Source organism: Phaseolus vulgaris, chromosome 5, assembly GCF_051622355.1.
Source record: "Phaseolus vulgaris cultivar YP4 chromosome 5, ASM5162235v1, whole genome shotgun sequence".
Classification (NCBI taxonomy): Eukaryota; Viridiplantae; Streptophyta; class Magnoliopsida; order Fabales; family Fabaceae; genus Phaseolus; species Phaseolus vulgaris.
The window spans coordinates 450,750-468,196 of record NC_143502.1 but is presented as its reverse complement, the minus strand read 5'-3'; the positions used below and the strand labels follow the sequence as shown (position 1 = coordinate 468,196).

Here is a 17,447-nt window from a genome sequence, read left to right as displayed (position 1 = left end):
AAATTCATTGCGAATCTTGTGGGACGATTCTGGGGCTCAAATCTCAGTTGAAACTCAAAAGACACAATGACGAATGTCTGGTAAAAATTTCAGACCAAAATACCCAAGGAGTAAGGCGCACTGAGTCCCAGACCGAGAGTGAACAAAATCGGTTTTCCGATAACAAAACGTCCTGGCTTTTCTTCACCGTATCTTCCTTCTGTCATTTGTTTATGGACGTGCATCCTTACCTGGGTGCAAACAACATACAAAAGTACTTGTGTGAATTTTTTTAGCGAATTACGGACCCGGAAAAAAATTGCAGAAATTAGGGTGAAATTTCACAAGTTTTGCTAGAGGATAGCCTTGGTTTGCACAAAATTTATGAAAAATTCTTCTGAAATGGTTTTTTCCCGAAATTCCGCGTAAGAGTCTCCACTAAATTTGGGACAAAACGCGACTGATTTCAGGTCAAACGGATGAGTATTCACCCAGGAAAAAAATCAAACAGTTTCACACACGAACGAACCTTCCTTTCATCCCGGGCAGTCATGAATAAAGAATTTATTGCGAATCTTGTGGGACGAGTCTGGGGCTCAAATCTCAGCCGACACTCAATAGACACAATGACAAATGTCTGGTAAAAATTTCAGACCAAAATACCCAAGGAGTAAGGCGCAGTAAGTCTCAGACCGAGAGTGAACAAAACCGGTTTTCCGAAAACAAAACGTTCTGGCTTTTTTTCCCCGTATCTTCCTTCTGTGATTTGTTTATGGATGTGCCTCCTTACCTGCGTGCAGACAACATACGAAAGTACTTGTTTGAATTTTTTCAGCGCATTACGAACCCGGAAAAAAATTGCAGAAATTAGGGTGAAATTTCACAAGTTTTGCTAGAGGATAGCCTTGGTTTGCACAAAATTTCTGAAAAATTCTCCCGAAATGGTTTTTTCTCGAAATTCAGCGTAAGAGTCGCCACTGAATTTGGGACAAAACGCGACAGAGTTCAGGTCAAACGGATGAGTATTCACCCAGGAAAAAAATCAAACAGTTTCAGACAATAACGAACCTTCCTTTCAGCCCGGGCAGTGATGAATAAAAAATTTATTGTCAATCTTGTGGGACGAGTCTGGGGCTCAAATCTCAGCCGAAACTCAATAGACACAATGAAGAATGTCTGGTAAAAATTTCAGACCAAAATACCCAAGGAGTAAGGCGCAGTAAGTCCCAGATCGAGAGTGAACAAAACCGGTTTTCCGAAAACAAAACGTCCTGGCTTTTCTTCCCCGTATCTTCCTTCTGTGATTTGTTTATGGACGTGCATCCTTACCTGGGTGCAGACAACATACGAAAGTACTTGTGTGAATTTTTTCAGCGCATTACGGACCCGAAAAAAAATTGTAGAAATTAGGACGAAATTTCACAAGTTTTGCTAGAGAATAGCCTTTGTTTGCACAAAATTTCTGAAAAATTCTTCCGAAATGGTTTTTTCCCGAAATTCCGCGTAAGAGTCTCCACTGAATTTGGGATAAAGCGCGACTGATTTCAGGTCAAACGGATGAGTATTCACCCAGGAAAAAAATCAAACAGTTTCACACACGAACGAACCTTCCTTTCAGCTCGGGCAGTGATGAATAAAAAATTCATTGCGAATCTTGTGGGACGATTCTGGGGCTCAAATCTCAGTTGAAACTCAAAAGACACAATGACGAATGTCTGGTAAAAATTTCAGACCAAAATACCCAAGGAGTAAGGCGCACTGAGTCCCAGACCGAGAGTGAACAAAATCGGTTTTCCGATAACAAAACGTCCTGGCTTTTCTTCACCGTATCTTCCTTCTGTCATTTGTTTATGGACGTGCATCCTTACCTGGGTGCAAACAACATACAAAAGTACTTGTGTGAATTTTTTTAGCGAATTACGGACCCGGAAAAAAATTGCAGAAATTAGGGTGAAATTTCACAAGTTTTGCTAGAGGATAGCCTTGGTTTGCACAAAATTTATGAAAAATTCTTCTGAAATGGTTTTTTCCCGAAATTCCGCGTAAGAGTCTCCACTAAATTTGGGACAAAACGCGACTGATTTCAGGTCAAACGGATGAGTATTCACCCAGGAAAAAAATCAAACAGTTTCACACACGAACGAACCTTCCTTTCAGCCCGGGCAGTCATGAATAAAGAATTTATTGTGAATCTTGTGGGACGAGTCTGGGGCTCAAATCTCAGCCGACACTCAATAGACACAATGACAAATGTCTGGTAAAAATTTCAGACCAAAATACCCAAGGAGTAAGGCGCAGTAAGTCTCAGACCGAGAGTGAACAAAACCGGTTTTCCGAAAACAAAACGTTCTGGCTTTTTTTCCCCGTATCTTCCTTCTGTGATTTGTTTATGGATGTGCCTCCTTACCTGCGTGCAGACAACATACGAAAGTACTTGTTTGAATTTTTTCAGCGCATTACGGACCCGGAAAAAAATTGCAGAAATTAGGGTGAAATTTCACAAGTTTTGCTAGAGGATAGCCTTGGTTTGCACAAAATTTCTGAAAAATTCTCCCGAAATGGTTTTTCCCGAAATTCCGCGTAAGAGTCTCCACTGAATTTGGGACAAAACGCGACTGATTTCAGGTCAAACGGATGAGTATTCACCCAGGAAAAAAATCAAACAGTTTCACACACGACCGAACCTTCTTTTCAGCCCGGGCAGTGATGAATAAAAAATTTATTGCGAATCTTGTGGGAAGAGTCTGGGGCTCAAAACTCAGCCAAAACTCAATAGACACAGTGACGAACGTCTGGTAAAAATTTCAAACCAAAATACCCAAGGAGTAAGGTGCAGTAAATCTCAGACCGAGAGTGAAAACTAACAATAAATGTGTATCTGTATTTATTATTTTTATTATCTAAATATGTGAAAATAAATAAAATAATTTTTAAAATTAAAAAATATTTTAATAAGTACTGAAATTACAAAATAATAAAAGTAAAATAATTTACATAAAAAAAAACAATTATAATAAAAAATCTCCTTTATATACACTAGCGGGAACACAGGCACTTACGTGCCTGTGTATCCGCTTTTTTATTTTTATATAATTATATTTAATAGTAAAATTGAATAAATAATATTATTATTCACACATTACATTTATATTATTAGTAAAAGTGAAAAAAAAAATACAAAACAATTATTAGTGTATAGTAATGTTCTTATACCTTTAGAGCAAACATTATTCACCTTTCCTACTCTCTTCTTCAACATTACTTTGTTAATTTTAGAATAGAGTTCCCTTGAACCAAAAGTTTGGTCTTCTCACATTCCTCAACATGATTACAAAATAATAATCTTAGGAACACACAATTCTCAAATTATTATTCATACATTACACTTATATTTATTAAAAAAATTTAAGTGTTTGGAAAAGACTTTAGAGTTTGAAAATTTAAAATTTTTGAAAATATAAAATTTTAAATTTTAAATTTTTAAATTTAAAAAAAATAAGAAATGACACAATGTACATATTAATGAAATAAAATAAATATTGATATAAGAATAAGATACGAATTGAGGAAAGTTAAAGAGTCCCCTTTATATATAGGTATTGATATATTAAAAAAAAATCTCTATAAATATTTTTAAGTATATTTACTTTTTTTCTAATTTAATCTTATATCAATATTTTATTTTATTATTTTTTTGGTATTTTTTTCTGTAGTTAATAGAGTAGTTATTAGTTTTTTAAGATTTTAATAAAATATCTATAAAAAATAATTGATAGAGTAGTTACATAAAAAAAAATTGAATTCAAATAAATTAATTGATAGGGTAGTTACAGAACAATTTTTTTGAATTTAAACAAAATAATTAAAAAAAACAGTTAATAAGTAATTATGAAACATTTTTTAAAATTTAAATAAAATAATTAAGAGGAGTTGAGAGATAAAAATTTTAAATTTTAAATTTTAAATTTTTAAATTTTAATATAAATTGTAAATTTTAAATTTTAGTATAGATGGGGAAAAAATAGCGTAAATGAAAAATATCTTTTGAAAATATTTTGCAAAATGTGAAAATAAATATATAAAATATGATAATATTTAAAAAAAATTAAAATATCTTTCTTTCAAAGGCTTGAATAAAATCAGAATTAAAAGCATAATTAGATAAAAGAAAATCAACAGAAACAGAAAAAAATGGAAAGAGAAGAACGAAAACTAACATTTTATATTCATATCAGAAGAATAACAATGGAGTAACATTTTATATTCACATCAGAAGAGTAACATTTTTAGTGTTCAGTATATCCTTCTCTCGATTTTCATATTCTACTTTATAATTGAAAAACAACACTTAAAAAACACTTATTGAATGGTTTCGTGGCTTTGGAACGACGAAAGTACAACTTCTGGTAATTTAAATATGAAAATAGAAAGTTTGAGATATAAAATTTAAACTGTTCACAAAATGACAAATAAAATAAGATGAAAAACAACACTTACTCGTGATTCTGGAACGGAAGTGGTTCAAAGTGGTTCTGGAACGGAAGTGGTTCAAAGTTGTTCTGGAACGGAAGTGGTTCGAAGTGGTTCTGGAACAGAAGTGCGATTTCTTCTAGAAAGTTGATGGGATAAAAGTGAAGATGATCGGGAGAAAAAGATGAGAGAAAGTTTGATGGGATAAAAGTGAAGATGATCTGGAGAAAAATATGATAGAAAGTTTGATTGGATAAAAGTGAAGATAAACGGGAGAAAAAGATGCAATTGTACAATGCTCCTGAACAAATCTCACTCTACAAATATTTAGTTTTAAATATAAACTCTTTGAGATATAAAATTTAAATTTTTCACAAAATAACAAATAAAATAAGATATAAAGATAAAGATAAAATTTAAATAAAATAAGATGGTAGTTAAAAAGGGAATCCCCTTTATATATAGATATAGATATAATAAAATAAAAATAAAATATAAATAAATTTGTGTGTATCAAAACAGTTATAAAAGAAAAATCCTTTTATATATAAGCTATAGATAAAAAGATATGTTAATTACCAATAGTATAAATATGAAAAAAAGCAAGAAAATTCATTAGAAAATCCTGAAAACCCAGACAATAACGAAAGTTGATTCTTTTATATTGAAGTAATTCGTTTTTCCCAATTTCGTCCTTTTTCTAGGGTTTATACGAATTTCTCAGCATTCCGAAGAACCCCTTTTCAAATTGGAGTGTCAATTTCCATTATCGTTATGGAATTCCGAAATTTTGACCCAAGACACACCGGGGAGTTAGTGAAGTACATTTTCTTCAACCAACACTTGTTTTGTTCACTATTTTGATTGACTTGAATTGCTCTTAATTTCATGATTCTGCGTTAACAGGCACATGGATAGGAGGAATGAGGTTCTTATGGAAGCATATAGATCGATGTTCCATGAATTAAGAAAACTTCAGGTTTTTATGTTTCCACTGTTTTGATTTTCCCAGTTTTCAATTTGGTTTTTAGGGTTTGCAGTTTTGCATCACTTGACTTGTATTTTTGTTTCTCCACTTTTTTTCTTCTGCTATGCTACCGGTTTAGCAAAAAATAAGTAAAAATTACTTTTTGTTGTTTATTTTTCTTTTGAGACTTGATCCCAATTTGTTTGGAATTGATAGTGGAAGGATGTTGTTTGTTTGTCTGATTAAAAGAATAGAGGGTTTTTGGTAGTAGCAAAGCAATTCCATGTGTGATGTAAAGTGCTTTCAATTGGGAATCTGGTACTAGTTTCTGGTTGTAGTTGTGTATTAATTAACGCGTGATTGTAGCTCATTTGATATCAGTCTCTTGCTCTAAATAAAGAACAATTTATCTTACAGATCCAGTTCACTTGATATCTTGTTTTAATCTCATGTCATTTTTCCCCTAATCCCTTTGTTCATCGATGTTAGCAGCTCTTTATCTGATTTATCTTCTAAATTGTATGTTTATGATACACTTTTTTTATGGTTTTTGCCTACTTTTAAGTTGAATCCTCCACCCCTCATTAGATAGCATGGTGGCTGTCATGTTCACCATCTTTTTCAGCCTGGGGAGAAGGGTGTTAATATTTCAGGACATAATTAACTTCATTTGATCTTTCATTGAAACCATGTTCTTGTGGTCATCTACATCGACATGAATTATGGAATTTTTGGAGTTTGATTTTCAGGTTGAAGAAGAAATGCTTATGCGCAAGATGCATGAAGTTATGTCAAATCATGGTCTCACCACAAGGGTATGTTGATCTGCACATCTCATTATTACTCCATTAAAAGTAATATTCCTTAAGTCTGTCCAAAATATTTAGTTGATAATTTGTATTTCCTTTTTCATGTTTAATAACGATCTTATTGTTGATGGTTTAATAATTTTAGTTCAAAAGGGTGTTAGTTATGGGAACCCATTTCCTATGGTTCTTGAACAGCTTAAAAACATTTGAAGGTTTACACTAGGAGGCCCAAGTTCCTAAAGACCAGCACAAACTTACAGGAATCACTATTAGGGAGAAGTGAGGAGTTAGTTATAGGAGAATGAAAGGAGATGCAATCTGATATATAGGGTAAGAGGGAATAAATGGGGGGTGGATATGATTTGAGATTATTGTGATTGGATTGGATTGGATCCAAGAGGCGTGTGTGGCTTGGGGTCTTGGCTCTTATTTTCTTGTAATCCCTTCCTTGTTAGTAAACAATAATACAATTCCATTTCAGATAGGAATAGTTTATTTTATTTGTTGCTTTCTTTGAGAGTCAAATTCAAGTGCTTCTGACATGCAGGTAGATGAAAAAGAACCAGTTGCTCCTGAAGCAATACTAGCAACTACAGAAGAGCAGCGAAATGGAAAGACAATTTCTGAGTGGCTCATCCGTTGGAAAGCTCAACCAGTGGAGAAGGCAACTTGGGAGGCAGCAGAGACTATCAAAGAGAAGTTCCCTTCTTTCTGCCTCGAGGACAAGGCCGAAACTAGCGAGGGCGGTCTTGATGGTAACTCATTGCCTATAGTTCTTGCACAACCTACAAGTGAGAAACCTCTTTTGGTCTACTCTAGGAGGTCCAAGGCCCATGTGCCTGAGACTAGCACAACCTTCCAGGAATCACTATTGGGGTAAGGGGGGAGTTACTTATAGAAAGGGGAAATAAAAGATAATTTTGTATACAGGGAGGGAGAAAAAGAGGAGCTTGGCCCTTATTTTTTTGTAATTTCTTCGAATTCTATTTACAGTAATACAATTCCATTTCAGATAGGAATAGTTCCTTTCATTGGCCATAGATGGAAGGAAATAGAGGTACTGTTATGAGTTATACACAAAGGAAGTTGGGAAAAAGGCATACAGCTTTGTTTTGAATTCTAAGATGTGACTGAGGAGTTCTCTAAATGTTAGTTTCCTTTCGTGTTGTTTCTGAATTCCCAAGGGAAGACTTGTATCTGTTGTTGCCTTGTAGTTTGGGATTTCAATTAATTAAACCATTAGCAATTTCTATTTAATTCTTGGTGTTTGTAATTGAGTCTCATCAATTTTTTTATTGTAGGTGGACGAGGAATTACTTTTAAGTAAGCAGTTAAGAACAAATGGCCTCTGTCTTTTTGTGTAAGCTATTTTTCACCAAATTCTAGCAATATTTCAATCAACAGCTTTTGATGCATAAAATTCCCATTAAATCTTTTCAACAAGTTTTATAACCAGACTCCAAGGATAATAAATTGAAATACTACCAAAAAGGTGAATGCATTTTTTTAAGTATTTGCATTTCATTTTTTTGTTAGTGCTGAATACAATTAGTTGATCCATGTCATAGCCAACCCCACCTAAAAGGAAAAGCTGGTTATTTTTTTGTTTTCTGATCACTCAATAATTCCCCTTAGTAAGTGCAAAGTATTTTATTGGTCTAGGAATAAATGAAACATGATTTGTGAGGTGGTTATGGCACTTGTTTTTAGTTTGGGTAATTCTACTAGTAGTTTATTGGTTTCTCAAGAGGTTGAGTCATGATAAGTTGAATTGATTTTGCACTTACAGAATAAATCCTTAGCAAATACCACAGTGAAACCTCAATGACAAACTGCATTTGGCTCTGCAACTGGGGTTTGAAGAGTATTTGAATGATGCTCTGATATCTATTTTGATTTTTGATTCTTGTGCAGAATAATCGCAATCCTAGAGCTTATAATAGTGGAACGTATTAACCCATCCCAATTTGAAGCTAAAGAGGAACAGTGAAGGAGACATCAAGTGTATAAAGTCAACATACTCTTTTTTTGTTCAACAAAATTATCCTTTGTATATTTAGTTTCCAATTGTTATAACCCAATAACCAGAAGATAAATAAATGGTGCTTTCACTGTACAGAATACCCAATTTCAAGTTCAAAACTAATTTTCTCACCAGTGATCGATCTTCTCAGCCAAAATACGCTTATTATAGTAGATTGTTCACCCATGCATGTACCAATTAAGCTTTTTAAACGGTTTATGACTTATTTCAACTGCAACTTCGAGGTTTTTGGGTAAACTGTAACCATAATTATGATTGTTTTAATTCACAATATCAAGAACATCACCAAATTGCATGCAAGGTTTTAAAAATATGGTTTACAACTGTTTATTCTAGTGCAACTTCAAGGTTTTTGGGGGGCATCTGCAACCATAATTGTGATAATATTTGTTCACAATTTCTCACAGCATAAAAGAATATGACCAATATGACATGGCGACATCTGTAATTTAGAACATTAGCATAAACAAAACAAGAACACTTGGTAGTCAATTAGTAAATTGTGAAGTCAAGATTCAAAAGAAGTATGTCCACAAAATACTTTATGAATAAAATTGACATCAACAAATGATCACTGAACCTTATGAGATAATTTCTGAATGCATAATTGCACAGACGACCACATAGAAAAAGAAGAATTGACACAGCAGACCAGAATTAAGAGAGTTCAAATTCAACATATTTAGAGAAGTCCCATTTTTCATTAATCATAGCAAACCAAATTAGAATATGCTGAAGTTGTTGGCATCTTAGAGAGAACCTATACATCATGACATTACAATACTACTACCAAGAAAAATGATAAAGGGAAAAGGGAACAAGCACTTTGGAACATGATGGTGATCAACCAAAGAATGCAGGGTCATAGCCATTGCTAGTGGTGGCCAAGATATAGTAAGCAACAACATGGCCTATGGAACCCCAAGCCAAGACATCAACTATGTTGAATCCAACAGGGTCATTGGATTTGAGGAGACTGACATACTCCTTGGCACGTGAGTCACCAGCCTCAAAGTGTGTGAGCCCGTTCTGCTCAGGGACTTGCTTTGCCACGTTCTCCCTTTGGAAGTTGAAGAACACAAACCTCCCCAAGAAGAGGGAGAGGCCAGTGCTGAGGCTTATCACAAGGGCTGAGTTGAGTTCAGCCTTCACAACACCACTACCACGAGGGACCCTTTTGGAGGTGCTCACTCTGGCTGAGGCTGTGGACCTTGTGAGGGGTCTCAGACCCTGAAAGCACACGTTGGAGGGCTTCACATGATGCTGCTTTTGGATGGTGGCAGATAAGGCTGCAGAAGTTGATATCATGGATGAAGCTGAGGCTGCCATTTTGATGATTTAGGTGTGGACTTGAAGGTAACAAAGATAAGAGAATTGTGCAGAATGGAGGAGTAGGTGGATAGAAGCATATATGAGAAGGGATCATATACCATGAAAAGGGTTGGTTGGAGAGACAGATAAGATGCATTTTGATTGTAAGCCATGGAATAAAGATTTGCCTCATGACATGGCTTGGTTTTATTGGCTAGTTTTGGATCACAGATATTTTATTGCTTTATCTTTATTGTTTTAATTGGCTAGCTTCTATTCCCAGTTGAATCAGTACTATAATTGCTTGCTAGTCACCACAGATGTAATTAATGTTTGCATACTTACATAAAACTAAAATAGGACTGTTAATTTAATTAACATCACATTTATTTTATTAAAGCTTTTTATTAAAACTTTTATATTAGACATCACGCAAACGCAATATCTTAAATAACAACAATCGATTACATGGAAAAAAAATATTATTAAAAAATAAAGAGAATAAAAAAAAAATATAAGAAAACTAAATATTATTAAAAAATAAAGAAAATATAAAAAAAACTATACTAAAATCCATATATTAAAAAAATATACATAAATAAACTATATATATTCTAAAAAATTAAGAACATATTAGATAGAATGAAGGAACACTTTCCATAAAAAGACTAAATTTATTATTGATCATACTAACAAATTGTTGATTAATTAATACAATATGGACTTGAAAAAAGAAATTTTATTTGTATTTCGAAAGGCCTAAATTTTTATTCGGATAAATTAATTACAAAAAGGTAGAGTTAACCAGTATTGCACCCAAAATTAAACATTTTTTTTACCCACATAGCTCTTACCTTTACCAAAATAATGTTCTCAAGTTTCGATTGGAGAAGCAAAATTTTAATAGCTGTTGCCATTTAACAATGTTACATGTCAATAAATCCACAATCTTCAGCCGTACTTCTATTGTTACCTTGGAATAAAAATCACTTTTTATGGCTCAAAGGTGACAGATTATAATCCAAATACTACACAAAATTATAAACTTTGCTTCAACAAGTAACCAGTTTTACCACACAAAACTCATTGGCCATATCGTGGCATCACCTCCTCAGATGGACAAGAGGGGCACACAAACAAAAGGAAAAAAAAGGGGAAATGAGATAAAATATCTGATAAAATATCTACTTTTTCTGACTTCCAAACCCACCACTTTTTAGTTATCTGTTATAATTTCTACGCGAAAAACTAAAAGCTGTATCCTCAGAGGAAAATCCATTATTTTCCCTTCAAAAATTTACTCTTGCACTAAAACATTAAGAGGACAGGTGAGAGTGGCAAGAAGCAAAGAACATCATGAATTATATGCTCAATATAATCTGCCTCCACAGACAGAAGCTTTTTAAAGTAAATACTGATATTCTCAGCATCACAAAGCAGCCACATACAACATATTTTACTTTCCATCCCATTTTCACTAACATCACCTTCTAGTCTCCTGTACATCCCCTCCCTTTCCACACACTGATAACAACACATCCTACCACTACTGTATAGAGAACATTAGCAGGATACTTAATTTATACATAAAACCAACTCAGCACAATCAGAAACTAAAGTAAGTTGTCATTTATTGCTCCTTGAATATTGAAGTTAAATTAGTGCATCAAGGTATGTATAATTTCGACGCCGGCTATACTCAAGAAGGCTACCATAAGTGCGATCCCAGACCCCAATAAACAAGGACTCGGTGTCTGGACTGAAAGATAGGCCTGATATCTCACCAAAGAAATCAATTTCCTGTTCCTTCTCATACCCACTTTTTACATCATAGACATGTACAAAATCTGCAGGCTCTGCCACAGCCACATACTTGCCATCTGAGGAATACCTGATTGAACGGATGGCTCCAAGGTTGCTCTTCAGCACAGCCACTGACTTGGATAAATTCCGCATGTCCCAAATTCGGCAGGTTTTATCCTGGTTTCCAGTGGCAAAGGTCATGCCATCGGGATGCCATGATGATGCGAATGAGTAATCAAAGTGCCCAGATAGGTTAACGACTGTCTGCAAAACAAAAAATATCATACTAAAAAAAATTTCCATCATAAGCTCCCTTGGGGTACAACATCGGTTGTTGGACAAAAAGGGAGTTACCTTTCCACTTTGGGAGTCCACCAACATACCTTCAGGATTGTCTCCAACAATTAGTAGTAGTTTACCATTTGGACTGAGAGAAGTGTGCTGCAGTAAATGGAGACACAGGGAAAATAAATTAGAGAGCAAGGGAATGGTAGAAAACCACTAACATGTATGATCCAAAAGAAAGATTATCCACATTACTACTGGCTTGTTACATGATCATATTCCAAAGGCAGAGTCATTGACACTCCCATTCTCCTGTTATTCTAAAAATTGTTTAAAGATTTCCAGATAATAGTTAGAGGGGTGCGCGAATGCACAACAGATACTGCCAATTGCCCATTCCATATTGCCAATGTAGGCAACATATCCTATTAGAAAATTGCTCCTTAATGCAAGACAATGTAATCTGATGCAAACAAATGGAAACGCAATTTCCAAAGGAACAGAACTAAAGTATCCATCTATCAGTATTGGGAGGGGAGAGGGAAATGAAGAGAAAAAATTGTCAGGACTCACATTCACAGGCCAGGGAAAACGAAAATGGTTAGAAAGCTGAAATTTCTCCATGTCAAAGTCTCTGACTCCAGAATCGTTATTTGCGGCTGTGAAATGAACTGCACCACTAAAAATCATAAAACAAGTACATTAAACTTGGCGCCTATATCCATAATTCATATGGAAAAACCACTGGAAGAAGAAAAACTATATACCTAGGAGAAGTATAAATCTCAATGGCATTGGTGATAGCATTATCATCAAATGTTGTTCTTGTGCAAAAGCTAACACCAGGTCGATCTAGGTGCTGCATTCCAGTAACAAAGGATATAAAATCTTGATATCTGTTGATGGTTCTAAAACCAAGAACAATTCCTATGAGGGACAAGTTAGCAGCATCTGGCAGAGTAACTATAAAACATAAGCATGTACAGTCTAATCTATGGATATATACATTTGCAAATGCCTAATAGACAATGAATGAATGAAAAGATTATCCAACCAATGCTTGTGAAGAGAAGCTGAAAAATTAAAGACTAGGATGCATAATGAAGAAGAAAGAAGTATCAAATCAACAGTAAAGTACTCCACCAATATCAAATACGAATAACAGGTTTGATGACATGAAAGCCTGGAAGATATGGTTCAACTCGTAGGATCCTATGATTGTATTATTTAACCATGATCCTAACAACAATGGCTTAAATACCATATTAAGAACAAACTGGACCTAACCAAAATGTATCTAACTAAAATGTTGATTTGATAAGGTCAGTTGTATAACTAAAATGTTGAACATCATAACATGTTTCATAAAATGCCCAGAGATCCAGGAGCACAATTTACACTTACAAGTTACAAGTTACAAATGTATCTACCACAGATTACAAAAGTAAACATGCCTAAAACAAGCATATCATCAAATTACCTTACAAATAAGTTCACCCTGAAATCCACCGGCAACTAGAAGCTTCTCTCTCACTGCAAGAGTACTGACTTGAGTGTGAGTAAATCCTTCTAACAGACTTTCAGGATGTTTCTGACAATAAAAAAGTGATAACTTGGAAGATTAAGATTGTGATTGATCAATTTTATCATAAATTTATGCAATGAACAATCACACGTCTATGATGTTCATTTGTACAAGGGATATTAACCTCTGATGGTGCAACGTGCCCTGAAACATTAAGAACTTCTGAACTTTTGCAAGTCATAGAGGACCAGTGCATTATCGAAAACTGAGACATAAGGTATACATCATGCTTTGATGTAGCCCATACTAAATTCCTTAACTGAAAAATCATTTAAAAATTAAATAATGTTAGTCAACTGTCAACAAAACTGTGCAGCAGCTACACTATCTGTATTGTTTTTAGCTAATTTTGAATCCGTTCTAACATTTTAAGAAATTTGGCTAATTTCAACATAAGGTGCATTAGGCACCAAAATAGGTAGTTATAGTACTGGTATGCTCATGTTCCGTCTCAGTCATATCAGCAGGCTTTCATTGGAGGGAGAGTGTTGTAGACTTAAGAGTACTTCTGCAAACTTTGATTATATACTTGAATGCTTTTTTTTTCTTTTTCTTACAATAACAAGTTCTTAACAACTTCATAGAAATAGAATAAACAGAGCCAACATGCAGCAAGATGTCACGGTGTACCCTAAAACTTAAAGCATGCTACTTGATAGAAACCAGAATAGAAACAGCTACCTGAAAATGAAGAATAGTTGACTTTACTGATCTTGTATTTTTTTTGAAGTCATAAAATGAGCATCCTTTTCTGGTATTCTTACAATCCTGCACGTGATAATAGACAGGTTAAATGGTGTTATATTGTTGTGCTTCTGAAAAAACGACCTTGACTAGAGAGAAAATCAATCAAGGTGTCTTCTCTAAAGATATCAATTGTTACCTTCCCCGATAGGTCTCCCGAACCAAGGATATTTTCATAATTCTTGTACTGCTCAAGCCTAGTTCGCCGATATCGTTCTCTGGTGATGCTAAGGTTATCCCAAGGAATTCCCTGAATGTCTTGCCCTCTTCTAGCCTGAGCAGCTGTAGTGTCTACTACCTTGTCACTCTGTACCAAAACCACAACATTAGTCCTAGAAATCTAAGGATAACTCTGTATACATAGTTGACATTTGCTTGATGAATCATTGAAGTAGGAGGAAGGTAATTTGACATCACCAATGACTGAAAATGATTAATCATTATAGGAAACATACTCATCAACATTGTCTTCATAAAACAGCACAACCAGTAATTTACTAACCGAGTAATCAAATTCATCTGCATCAGATTCTACACCACCCCTTTCTCCTTCACCAATAGATTCATCGTCCACATCATCTTCCACATCCTCCATTTCACATTCATCCGCCATGTATTCAGCATCACCCTCGTGGTGATGGGACATTTTCTGCCCAAGTAATTAGAATTTAGAACCTGTAACAATAAGAATGATGAAAAAAATTAGAAAATCACCGGCAAACAATAGTCCAGTAACCACAACTGGGTCCAAAAGTTACATGTATAAGTAAACAAATAAATGAACAAAAACAAAAAAAAATAATAGTCCAGTAACCACAATTTCTATGAACCCATTAACAGAAAATAATAATCTTTACACAGCCCAGAAATTAGGGTTCGGATAAAATACCCTCCAAAATCACACAAATAAAATCAAGGGCATTTTTACAAAAAAAAATGATAAATTTAACAGTTTTTTTCCAAATTCATTTAAAACTTAATAACCAATATCAACCCAGACCTGGGGTTTTGACATAATATAGCCCAAAATTACATTACAAGCAAATTAAGGCCATTTTATTTAGATAATTTCTCAATATTCATCTAGAAATTGACGATATTTGCGTAAAATTATTACAACAAACAACAAACCTCGTTCTGGGAAATTAATATATCAAAAGTAAAATTGAAAAAAAATAAAGAAAATTGGAAGAAAGAATAATTGAGCTGAAAACAAAAAGAAAGGAATTGAAAAACGGAAAGGATTGAAGAAAAAAAGAGATTTGAGAGATTGATGCGAACCCTTGTTGGAAGGAGCTGTCTCGATCTCAGCACTCAGAAATGCAAATTAACGAATGAATATAAATAAACAAATTATCTCAAAACTATAATAAATAAATAAATAAAATTATTAATTTAATTTTCTGTTTCTTTTTTTTACTGCATATGAAGTTTTAAATTTTAATTATTCTGTTATTCTCTAATACCAAAATTAACCATCTGGTAAATGATATCTTAATATCGAGAAATGAAATGTTAAATTATATGAACTAAAAATACTTTTTTATAGATATAAACTATTATAATAGGTATATTATAAAAATTATTTACTTGTTTAAACCTTTAGAAAACTACATTATTTTAAAACTTATGTTAAAAAAAGTCGTGTTTATATAAAATAACTAAAAGTAAATTACATTACAGTACACTTGAATTTTATATTATTACTATCAAATATTCAAACATTTTTGTAATATTCAGAAGAAGAAAGTTTACAAAAAAAAATAACAAAAAACATATAATGTAGACACTAAAAACAAATTTTAAATTTTAAATTATTCATATTTTATTTAAAAAATTAGAAAAAGTTGTTTGTATATTAATTTTACAAATTTTGTTTTTGAAAATATTTTATTTTTAAATTTATATTAAGAATAAATAGAACAAGAAAAAAAAGACATTTCTTAAAATAATTTCAACAAAAACATTTATACAATTGTTTATTTTTCAAATACATTTATTTAAATGAAATACAAAATAATTTAAAGCAATAATATGAATACTAAATTATTGATTTAAAAAAATATATAGATAAATTAAAGTTTAAATAAGTAATGATTACTCTAATATATATAGATAAACTTTTTCACTTTAAATTAAAAATAAGACACAAACATCAACTACTTTAACTTAAATCATAAATATTTTTTATGGTTCGGATTTTTAGATAGTCACTTTAAAAAGTTCCTTCTTAGTTACAAAATATTATTAATCCAGTATAGGCTACATGAGTCCCTAATAGTTTATCGGATAAATTGATAAGTTGGACATTCTCAACCCACCGAGCAAAATCGGTAATTTCTTGGTCACGACCAGTTAAAGTTAAAGTTCCATTAAAGAACATTTCTTCGTGGTAGATCCACACATAGATACCTTCGTTTAAGATAATAATTTTGGTGTAGAAAGTCTCAAATTCAAGATAAGTAAAATTGTTCAGAAAAAATCTCTTTATAAATCAACTACATAACTATGTGGAGATTGTGAACAAACTCTCCATAGAACAAGAGGATGATGATATTATCACTCTACAACAAATCATGCAAATGGCGGATGACTTGAGGCAACAAACAATGAAAGTTGACAAAATGTCAAAGAGACTCACCACCAAGAATAGAAGCAACTTCATAAATATAATGAAGAGTTGCAACAAACATTTCATCAAAAGGTTCAAGGAAGAATGTCGAATTTCAAGTTTGAGACCATCATTACATGGTTTAGAAGATTGATTAAATTTTCAATTTGTTTAATTCAAAATGCATTTTCAGACTTAAAGATGTTTTACGAATTACACATCCAAAAATATATCTTTAACTACATCATTCAATGTATTTTTCACATTTGAAAATGTATTTCGAATTATAAAAAAAAAATTATCATAAATTGCATAATTTAAATTTCATAATTATATTTTAGGATTAGCATCACTATTTTTCTACATCCACTTTATAACTCTCAATAATACTTTAAATTTTTTACATCATTTAATTATAAATTTATTTTTTATTGTTAAAACTGTCACATCAAAAATTATATATAAGTGAAGGAGTTGTTAAATATATAATTTTTCATTCTATTATCTAAAAGTTAAAATTATATAATATCAAATTTGTCTGGTGTTTTAAATTATACATCCATCCATTGTAATCATGGATTGCATGATCCAAAATGCAGTTGACTTAAATAATATAATTTACAATTTTATTTAACATGAAATTATTCTTCTAAATTATTCAAATTAAAATACTTTTGAATTGTATAGTTGAAAAGTAACTAAGAAATCACTACCACCTGTATAATTCCTATATTCTTTAAAAAAAGTTGAAAATTTTAAGTAATTTCAACTCTTACATAATCTTCACCTCCAATAATATTTTTTACGGGATTTAATGTGAATAATAAGAACTAAAAAAG

General features: G+C 32.7%; 3 protein-coding genes across 7 annotated transcripts; 1 reads left to right on the top strand and 2 right to left on the bottom strand.

Moving 5' to 3' along the window:
- Positions 1-5,019: 5,019 nt before the first annotated feature.
- On the top strand, positions 5,020-8,341 carry LOC137834603 (uncharacterized). Of its 3 annotated transcripts, none has more exons than XR_011084928.2 (6): positions 5,020-5,270; positions 5,356-5,428; positions 6,166-6,231; positions 6,773-7,373; positions 7,527-7,585; positions 8,140-8,341. XR_011084928.2 is itself a non-coding variant. In XM_068642670.2 (6 exons), the coding sequence occupies exons 1-5, from the start codon at positions 5,224-5,226 to the stop codon at positions 7,550-7,552; spliced, it is 420 nt and encodes a 139-aa protein (XP_068498771.1). In that variant the 5' UTR covers positions 5,020-5,223; the 3' UTR covers positions 7,553-7,585; positions 8,140-8,341. The 3 variants fall into 3 exon arrangements, 2 of the variants coding, with proteins under 2 accessions (XP_068498771.1, XP_068498769.1); XM_068642670.2 differs by having other exon boundaries at positions 6,773-6,980; XM_068642668.2 differs by having other exon boundaries at positions 6,773-7,101.
- A 609-nt stretch (positions 8,342-8,950) lies between these two features.
- Positions 8,951-9,685, bottom strand: PSAG (photosystem I subunit G). The gene has a single exon (XM_068642671.2). The coding sequence runs from the start codon at positions 9,596-9,598 to the stop codon at positions 9,113-9,115; it is 486 nt and encodes a 161-aa protein (XP_068498772.1). The 5' UTR covers positions 9,599-9,685; the 3' UTR covers positions 8,951-9,112.
- A 1,230-nt stretch (positions 9,686-10,915) lies between these two features.
- On the bottom strand, positions 10,916-15,351 carry LOC137834592 (putative WD repeat-containing protein C2A9.03). 3 transcript variants are annotated; one of them, XM_068642641.2, is made up of 10 exons: positions 15,279-15,351; positions 14,500-14,672; positions 14,137-14,304; positions 13,935-14,021; positions 13,378-13,512; positions 13,149-13,259; positions 12,436-12,527; positions 12,242-12,347; positions 11,738-11,824; positions 10,916-11,647 (listed from the first exon to the last, which is right to left on the bottom strand). In XM_068642641.2, the coding sequence occupies exons 2-10, from the start codon at positions 14,641-14,643 to the stop codon at positions 11,234-11,236; spliced, it is 1,344 nt and encodes a 447-aa protein (XP_068498742.2). In that variant the 5' UTR covers positions 14,644-14,672; positions 15,279-15,351; the 3' UTR covers positions 10,916-11,233. The 3 variants fall into 3 exon arrangements, with proteins under 3 accessions (XP_068498742.2, XP_090158911.1, XP_090158912.1); XM_090302785.1 differs by having other exon boundaries at positions 12,436-12,576; positions 15,279-15,313; XM_090302786.1 differs by lacking the exons at positions 13,378-13,512; positions 13,935-14,021; positions 14,137-14,304; positions 14,500-14,672; positions 15,279-15,351 and having other exon boundaries at positions 12,436-12,619; positions 13,149-13,258.
- Positions 15,352-17,447: the final 2,096 nt, after the last annotated feature.

Coding starts and splice junctions, on each gene's coding strand:
- LOC137834603 (XM_068642668.2), top strand. CDS start 5,224: ATGGAATTCCGAAATTTTGACCCAAGACACACCGGGGAGTTAGTGAA. Junction 5,271..5,355: donor CACACCGGGGAGTTAGTGAA/GTACATTTTCTT, acceptor CTGCGTTAACAG/GCACATGGATAGGAGGAATG. Junction 5,429..6,165: donor ATGAATTAAGAAAACTTCAG/GTTTTTATGTTT, acceptor TTTGATTTTCAG/GTTGAAGAAGAAATGCTTAT.
- PSAG (XM_068642671.2), bottom strand. CDS start 9,598: ATGGCAGCCTCAGCTTCATCCATGATATCAACTTCTGCAGCCTTATCT.
- LOC137834592 (XM_068642641.2), bottom strand. CDS start 14,643: ATGTCCCATCACCACGAGGGTGATGCTGAATACATGGCGGATGAATGT. Junction 13,513..13,934: donor CAACTATTCTTCATTTTCAG/GTAGCTGTTTCT, acceptor ATGATTTTTCAG/TTAAGGAATTTAGTATGGGC. Junction 12,348..12,435: donor GAGATTTATACTTCTCCTAG/GTATATAGTTTT, acceptor TATGATTTTTAG/TGGTGCAGTTCATTTCACAG.